Source organism: Dromiciops gliroides, chromosome 5 (genome assembly GCF_019393635.1).
Source record: "Dromiciops gliroides isolate mDroGli1 chromosome 5, mDroGli1.pri, whole genome shotgun sequence".
Lineage (NCBI taxonomy): Eukaryota > Metazoa > Chordata > Mammalia > Microbiotheria > Microbiotheriidae > Dromiciops > Dromiciops gliroides.
In genome coordinates, this window is record NC_057865.1 from 98,266,628 (window position 1) to 98,276,377 (window position 9,750).

General features: G+C 34.8%; 1 protein-coding gene across 1 annotated transcript in view; it reads right to left on the bottom strand.

The window, feature by feature from the left end:
- CNTNAP2 (contactin associated protein 2) overlaps window positions 1-9,134 on the bottom strand; it is a 2,668,322-nt gene extending 2,659,188 nt beyond the window's left edge. The window contains exon 1 of the mRNA XM_043968036.1: window positions 8,474-9,134. Within this exon, the coding sequence (XP_043823971.1) occupies window positions 8,474-8,573 (100 nt within the window). The 5' untranslated portion in view covers window positions 8,574-9,134. The remainder of the gene's footprint in view (window positions 1-8,473) is intronic.
- Between the last annotated feature and the right edge of the window lie 616 nt (window positions 9,135-9,750).

Genomic DNA, 9,750 nt, shown 5'->3' on the forward strand with positions numbered 1-9,750 from the left:
TGAGATTTAGGCAATGTTTTTCCAGGGTCAAGTCACTTCACCTGTCCTCTCATCTTCCTCATCTGAAAAAATTATGATTCTGATCTAAATGAACTATAAGATTCCTTCCCATTTTGTGATTCTCTCACACTGAATCATCTATCTTTTTTCATTTATTTTATTGCAAATATTTTACTTTATTAATTTATTTATTCAACATTTTGAAACATGCATGTGTATACATACGCACATACATAGAGATATACAGATATAGTTAATCAACAAGGAATTGTTAAATGTTTTCTCTGCATTAGGTAACTTTCTGGGTTCTGGAGTTCAAAAACAAAAACCAAATTCTGTTTGGGGAAAGGATATACACAGATAAAGGGAATACAAAATAATGTACTGGGCAAATGGCAATAGAAACTAGGGAGATTAGAGCAAGATTCATGAATGAGATAATACTTAATCGAAGAAAATAAAGATTATATGGGGGCAGGATAGGGAGGCATTGTGGGTTGGATGATATATCCGTTCAAGGAATGTCTAGGGAAAATATAAGGTATCTGTATTTTTAAAAGAAACAAATTAATATACTTCAATCAAAAGATGATGCACCACCAAAAATATATATAAAACCTATTTAAGCAAAAAAACCCAAAAACCCTGAAAACTTTCTACCATAAAGAAGACAGTTCTCTAGAGGATGTTGGAATTAAAATATTGCCTTTATTTTTATATAACCTGTGCGACCTTGGATGACCTCATAGGGTACAATATCCTCATCTTTAAAAATGAGAGGGTTGGACAAGAGGGTCTATAAAGTTCTCTTTCAGCTTTTTGTCCCAAGACTATTTGAAATATCTTTAAATGTAGTTATATGTTCTAAGCCATGGTACCTTATTGATTGATTTTTCTTATAGTTCCCAGAGACTTTTAAGAAAATTGTTCATAATATTGTCAGAGTATTTCTTTGTGTAGAATAAGAACTAGCCTGGGAAAAACTACCAGTGGAGAGTTTTATTCATATTATATGGCCTTTTAGTTTTACAAATTCTTAGACTGAAATATCAGAGTTATTTTATCCTTTTAAAGCAAACTTAATTCATTTGTTAAAAACTTCCAATACATTTTAGGCTAACAAATTGGGATGAATCAAGCTTTTAAAAGGACCTGAAAATGAATTTTCTATAATGACTAGTTTGCTTAAAGTATTGAATAAATACCAGGTTCCACTTAACATCATATGATTTAGAGAGTGAAACAATGTTGTATTAACCCAGTTCATTACCTACATTTTAATAAACATAAAACCATTATAACTAACAACAGTTCTGATTAATTTGTGCCTTGATTATATGGGCTCAATTTATACATTTAATCGATGGATGTAGTGATTCTGTGTTTATATATGTGTGTATATGCATCCAAATATAGATACATATAAGTACACACATATACATACATATATTTGTATATATGTGTATATTCATACACATGTGTGTATAAAAACACATAGACCTACACACTGTAACTTATTAGATTTCCCTACAAAAATTATCCTAAAATGAATTTGGAAGCAGAAACAATGAGCAGGTTCTTGACCTAGAGTGGGCTTATAAAAAACTTGACCAATATGTAGTTAACTCTCCACTATGTTGTGGGTTGTTTTTTCTAAAGACACCATACTGCTATTTCATTTAAAACATACTTCCATCACATTCCTTTGCCTTGGAAATATGACTAAATAAAGTGACCTGTAGGATGACTTCCAAAACTCTAGGTTTTCACAGTTTCATCAGTTATGTAAGCCAAAAATTACTTGACTCTGTGTTCCATTTAAATGCAATGTCTTTATTATTATTGTGATTTACTATTTACTAATTTCTTATGTGGGGAAATTAAATAATGAAGCACGAGCAAACTGCTATTTTGAGATAATTTCAGGAATTACTAATCAATTTAACATAAGACTTGTTGCAAGTTTAATCTTATTCAATGAAGTTTCTAAATGTATATACTTTTTAGCCCATACCTTGTAAGAAGAGTAGGAGGGACATATTCTTGAAGTCATAATGAAGGTCAGTAGGAAATTTCTGATCCAATATACAATTGCCCACATTAGCAAGAATTTTAGTGCCACATCTAATGTACAAAGAGTAATTGTCAAGCCCTTGTTGGACTGAATTAAATTTTATGTAATATAGCACACACACATACACACTGATACGCCTAAAGCAGTAATAAGATTTATATATCTCATAATAAGTGGCCCTAGTAGCTACAATGCCAGTTTCTATGATTCCCAATCCTGAATCACCATTCTAGTGCAAAGAAAGAGGTTAAAGTGAAGTAAATTTGAAACTTAAGAAAAATCTGGAATGATTGTGGACTTCTTTTGATTGTAAATATAAGCATAGGCCTAGCTGGTCTCAAGATCTAATTTTACTACCTTTCTAAATGTAAAAACATTAAAGAAAGTAATATCACTATTCATGTATATAATAATATTTCAAACTAACAACTTACAAACAAAATGTAGAATATGACCCTCAGGAGTTTTGCTGCATTTCTTCAACTCTCTCATACCATACAAACTATATGATACTTTGAGCAAGTAAATTCATAGCCAACCATATACATCTGTATTTCCAGATTTCCTACTATCAGGGGAAGTTTTAAGTCTGGAGAGCTATAAAATAAAATAAAAATCAGTAGCTTTTGAGTTGTAATAATAAATTGTACATAGAAAAGAGAAACAAAATATTGTCTTAAATTCATTTTCAAAAGTTATGATAGTGGTAGAAGGCAGGACAACACCATAATTTAAACTGTTAAGAAACAAAAACGTACTTTGTTCTCAATGTACAAATAGCAGATTTTTTAAAAAATCAATAAAGTAAAACTCTTAACCTTCAGGATTATGGGAAAGAACAAAGATATCATGTAACAACCTGAGGGCTCAATGGGTGTATAGAGTAATTTACTTTCTGAGTGAAAGGCATTGACTAAGATGGGCCTGCATAATCATTAATCTGGAATACCTTTATTCCTTAGCTGTCATATTTAACTTTTTAAAAATAGTATTAACTATAGAATGTGGATGGGAGAAACAGGTATGTTCTAAGAGTCTAAGGAAGGGGAAGATAACCCAGTGGTCCAGTACCTAAAATGTGCATACAGAGACAGTATGGAATAGTGGATTGAGTACTGAATTCAAAGTCAAAATGAACTCGGTTGACAAACTGCCTCTGACACTGATTAAACATATGATCTCACTAGTTATGACATCTATTTGTCTTGGTTAACTCTCAAATAGTTATCTATTTAAGTCAGATGTGTTGTAACATAGGGATTGTAACTGTGTTGGTGGAGGGTGTTGCCATACAGGAAGTTATCTATTGGGTTAAAATCATAGATAATTTGTTTATTTTAAACCATTCACACTGTTTTAACATTATTATGATGTGCAACTTCACTAAAGAGAACAATATTAAAGCATAGAAACATTTCATCATAATATCTGTTTAAAAACAAAACACACAAAGCATTTCAGGAACGAACTAAGTCACTGATAGCATCTGTAGATACACCACGTATAAGGTTCTATTTAACTAAATATAAAAGACCTTTGATAGCAGCAGCCACAGCTAAAACATGTAGAGTCTTCTGGAGATATCATAAAAAATATTTGGACTGATATTCAGATCTATCTCATTGTAGGATGTTTCTAATTAACATAAATGTACTCTACAAAGTAGATTACCCCTTATTATTTAATATAAACACACTATTGTCATATAAATGCTTCATTTTTTCATTTTACTATTGAAGAAACTAATAGTGATATATAATTCATTTTCCTTTCTCCTCACATTAATTGGCTATAATGTGTATCTATTCCTCCCTGACCTTTTCCTTGGATAAATCCTAAGTAATCTCAATAATTTCTCTTTGTGTTTTGACAAGCATTTGCTCTAACAATTTTCATTTCTCTGGAAATACCAACATACAACTCAAAGTACAGATGGTCTGGAAGAATCAGTATGGCACACAACTTATTTCATTTAACAATGTAGCTCTGAAGTTTAAAATGCATCAAACACATGCTCTCTGTTGTTAGAAACCTTCAACTAGTGAGAAGCAATAAAATAAGACAGAACAGAATGAATTAGCACTAAAGGGGAAAATACTGAAATTCTGTATTATTAGTGTTTTTATTCCACTGAGTCTGATAAGCCCATGATTGAAAAGCTTGTTGTAAAAGATATAAGCCATTGTGATTAATATTTAAAATAATATGGTTTCATTATACACACACACACACACACACACGTGTGTGTGTGTGTGTGTGTGTGTGTGTGTATCCCCAGGTTATGGTACTAGTACTGAACATCTGTACAAACCTACCTCAGAGGTAGGGAGAAGTATCAAGCAAATGTTCTGAATATCAGTTGATATGTCTGCCCCCCTAGGGGACTTCAGGTTCTTAACTTTTAAATTGTATAAGACAAAAATAAATTCAACTTATAAGAACTATAGAAATCTTCCTCCATAAAATATATATACACATTTACATATACATATGTACATATACATGCATATATACACACACATATTTTTTTTCTTATTGAAAAAATATTCAAGAAATAAAAGTGGGGAAATGAAAACCCTGCCTGATGTCAAAGGAGAGAACTGTCATAGAAGACACGACTTGACATTTTTAAATAGTTTTGATATAACAAGGAAAATTAAATGTCATGTAGTAAAAATTTTAAATATTTAAATACAAAATAAAAAGAAACTTGAGATTTAAAAAACTATTCAACTATCAAAAGTTATTGAGGAAAATGACCAAATCCCTATGTTTGTCTAGGGAGAGATTCCTTTCTCCTGGGTAGCAATGGCTATAATGAGACCAGGATTGCACATTTCTCTCTAATAAGTAAATAACAATTTTCCTGTATGGTCATCATTCTGGAGGTGAATAAATAAAGTACCGCCTGTTTATCAACCAATTAATTCACCCTGAATAAAACACTGCACTGTTTAAATGTTCTTTTCAACAAGGAGGGCCATTACTGAACTCAATAGCTCAAGATTAATTCACATTTATTTTCATATTAGCAATTTACATTGTGTGCTTTAATTTATACTTTTGAAAGGCACTACTTGAGGATGAGAAAATAGTGGTAAAAAAAAGGGAAATGAACCAGATACAAGGTCACTATAAAATTAGATCTTGAATTACTTGAAAGTTGCTAGAAAATACTACTATCTACTTGAAATTTTTTCAAATCTCCATACATGATAGTCTCTTTCTGTCTCTCTGTCTCTCTCTGTGTTTCTCTCTCTTTCATACAGATATATAGTTTAGGTACATTTATACAAAACACAGAGACTTTGAACAAATTGTACTGCCCAAATGTTCAGAAGTACTGCATGCCATTACTTAAATTCTACTCTAGGGCCTCTTCACAATACAAAGTAAATCTGGAGAACTGGCCATTATCAGAATAATGTGATCAATACAGTCAATAAAGCTAGATAAATCAGCGTATTTTGAGAATTGATAGAAGTGACTCAGGAAGGACACAACTTTACTTTGAACTTCATAGATGCAGTCTTTGAAATAATGTTCAAAACCTTTAACTAAAGTCAATGAAACTTAAAAGGCTTTACTTATGTTCACACATACACTCTATTTATGTACACAAAAGAGAATTGAACACTAGTGCCAATGTCTGCTTATATCACAGACCATTCAATGAGAAAAAATCTTGATAATAGAGTTGGACTTCAATAAGTATATTCAAAATTTTATTAATTAAGGAAAATGCAACACTGAGAGTTAGAGTTTACTTTACTCAATATATTTACATATAACTAGGAGAAAAATCAAGCCAAAAACTTTTCAAATAGTTCACATTTTGTTAGAAATAAGTCACTAAACATTCTTATATCTTATATGCCAAAGTTATTGGGGCTAGAATATTGTGTGTCACTATCATAATTGGAAAGTAGATATCAGAATAAAAATATTAAACTTAGGTTTTTTCCATGTTACTTTTTGCTTCTGATGACCTCTCCTGGTTGAGTTGTTCATTATCATTGACTCAAGTAGTTAACAATATTTTATTTTACATTTAATGTACTAACTCTCAAGGGTGCATTCTGCATACTCTACGAGTGGTACATAATTTTAACAGAATTTTGGAAGTATGAATGTGCAGCTCAAGAAAGTGTGAATTATTAGATAAGTCTTCACAGAATTATTTTATGTCCACACTGACTTCTGAAAAAAATTCTATTTGGTGCTGATATTTTTAGTCAACTGGAAAAAACTGCATTTATCAAGCTATGTATATGAACTATGGAAAGAAAGTTAAAAAATATAGAGATAGAATTCAGGCCCATAGGCTTTTCCCAGTAAGTCAAAAGAAAAAAAGCAATACCTTCCACTACATCAATAGATTACTAAACTGAATATCAGATTCTGACTAATGTAAATACAAAGTATGTATTTTTTCTCATAATAATGTTCTTATCTATAGTTATGTGAACTCAAATAATAAACAAGTTAGATTCAAAAGGACTGAATTGTTAGTTCTCATTACATTCTTGAGTTAGAAGAGGAGTTTCCCATTACTCATAACAGCTGATGGGTGCAGAGAACTATATCCAAAAGCCTGACAAAACTTAGTAACTTTAGGCACAACATAGAAAATAGATGGAAATATTCCAAATCACATTAAACTTATATTTGGGAAAATCCCACAATGTATAATTACAATTAACATTATTCTCTGGATGAATTTCAGATTATGAAGTAATATACATTTTACCTGTATATTGTGTTAGTTTTAGTACTCTACTTATGTTCACCCAGAACAGACCACTGGAAAATCACACATATTCACAATTTCTGTAAAATTCTACGAATCTTTTATAGAGATGTCACACTGACGTTTTAAGTTCGATTTTAATGGAAACTTTACAAAACTTCTTCTCAACTTAGGCAATTAAATTGATAACTTGGTGATTACCTTAAAATATTGTCTATTATCCCTGTACCAAAACAAAGTAAGAAAACTGCAACTACAGTTTTCACAAAAGGCTATCATAGTCTGTGTCAATTGAAAAAGAAAAATGGACTGATGCAAAACATGACATTATAGATTATTTTTAATGTAGTATAGCTACTACTTAAGATCCTATACTTCTTTGGATGTTCATTTTCAATCAAGAAACATTAAAATTGTTAATATGTATATAGACACAAACTTTACAAATATTGTAATATTTCAGCATTGCACATTGCAAACTTTACAGCAATAAAAACAGAAAACATATATCAACCCATATGTATGGTAAATAGAGGAAACCAATTTGGAACTCTCTTTTCTGATCCCAAATTCCTGATTAACTTCTATTAAACCTAATCATACATTTAGACATTTAAATATTTGCTGCACATAAATTTCCCTTTAAATCTAGAAACTTGACCATACAAAAAAAAAATGACTGGAGCACTGAACTCTTCCTGAAACACAAGGAGAGCCAATGGACTCCTTTTTTCAGTGCAGTATGCTCTAGCAAAGCAATGCAGAACTTGAGTTAGAGTGTTCCATTTTATTCCAATGTAATGGTAAGATGAGCAGTCTATTTTGGCTGACTAACCAAGAGCCATACGCACAGCAGTGACATTTACCTGAAAGCCTTTCTAAGAAACTCTTGCAATATAACATTATAGATCTTTAAACACCACACACACACACACACCACACACACACACACACACACACACACACACACACAAACGTATTGCCCTGCCTGAGTTGCATGCTTCTGATGCATTAGCTTCAAGCTGTGCAAATAAGTTACAGCAATTCTAGCTAGTCTTTAGTTTCACTATCTTCAGTTTTTAACAAGGAGCTCCCAAAGGGGGGTATCACGTTTTATTTTAGAAAAAAAACAGAAGTAAAAGATGCCCTGGGTAATCTAAACGACACTCTACAAACTTGTGTTCTGAACATAGAATAAATCTTTAGTAAAAATGTAAACGACTAAATACCAACTTGCTTTGTATTTCACTTTTCTTTACATAGGCTATCAAAGCCATTTCAATATGCCACTGATGTATAAAAAAGCAAGGAAGGTGGAGGAAGAACTTCCAAGCAGATGTCTTCCAAACTAGCATCACTAGAACCAAGCAGGTGCAGTGAATTATCTCTCTAATGCCAGGACCAACTTTCCAGCAGCATCACACAGTCAAAACCACTTCCCCCCTCCAAAGCTGGAGCGCTGGGTTTTGGAGTTTCTCTCTGCTGCAGTGACTGCAAGTGCGTGACAGCAGAGACATATACACAAATCAAGGAAAAAGAACGGCAGACGCACTCTGGAGTTGATACACAGGGTGGAATAACATCAATGCGACACAGAAAACCTCTCAGGTTTAAAAAACCACCAGGAAAGAATCAACGGGGCTACTTACGGGAAGTAGAAGAAGCTGCCCAGGCTCTGCAGCTGATGCTGCTCAAAATCCAAAGGAAAGAGCTGCCCCGCCAGCCGGTTCGGGAGGACCATAAACCCATCCTTCCCCTCCTGGCTCCTTCTACTACTAGAGCTTACTGCAGAATAGCCTTGACAAAGGTCCCTCCACTTCTCCGCTTTCTGTCTATCTTGTTTCTTGTAGAAAGGTGCGTTGCTCCCAGATTAAAGGAAGATTCCAAGCCACCTCTTTCGTTTCCCCGTTCTCCTCCAGTCTCTAGTCCTCTCGGGCTCCGAGCAGCTAGAGTGAGTCCCTCTCTCGCTCAGTGATGGGTATTTGCCCTCTTTAGCAACAAGCCGGTGTAATGTCATGAAAGGGATTTGCCAAACGAAAGAGGGGGGTTGGGGGAACCCAACAAACACCCTCCTCCCTCCTCCAAAAACCACAGAAGGAAGTGGATGCGAAGAAAAGAGGATGCAAAAGAAGAGGGGAGAAAGAAGGGAACGGGATAGTGGTGCCGCTGCCTCTGCTGCTCCTACCCACTGCAGGAGAGCGCTTCTCTCTCCACTGAGCAGCGCGGCAAAAAAGGTTTCAAATAACCCCTCAGCTCAGAGATCTATATAGTCATGCATATATATGTGATATATGTAGGTTCTAGCTACGTACACACAGCTAAACAAACCGCTCTCTCCCTCCAGCAGACACTCCCGCCTCAGCTCTCCCCTTCCCAGGATTACCTCATTCTCCCCCAGCAGTGGGAGCAGCAACAGCAGCTAGAGGAGGGAGGGAACACCTGCGCCGTCAGCAGCAGCAAGTAGCAGCATCAAACCAACGGCTCCTGCAAACCCAAGCTAGGGGCGGAGGGGGGTGGGGTGGGGAAACCCCCCTTCCTCTATTGCTTCTTCCTATCTCCTCCCCTGCCTCCTTCCCTCTCTCCTCCTCCTTACTGTACCCCTCCGGTTGTCCCGGACCCTTCTCCCCTTACCCTTTGCCTCGCTTTTTTGACGCAAAAATCCAGCGGAGCAATGAGCCAGGGCCTGAGTCCTTAGGCTTTGGGCAGGGGGAAGAATAAGGAATCTGGCTTCTCCAGCAGCCCTTTGGAAAGCTGAGCTGTCCGTGGTGCTGAAGTTGGGAGAATCGCTTGGTAATCTTTTTGTTGTTGTTGCTGTTGAATGCTCTGTATGCAGAATGCCCCCACCCGGCTTCAAAAAAAGGAGACCCACCCCTACCCCAGATGACTTCTGTTTTTCTTCTCTCCTCCCCCTTCGAATAGAGATGGT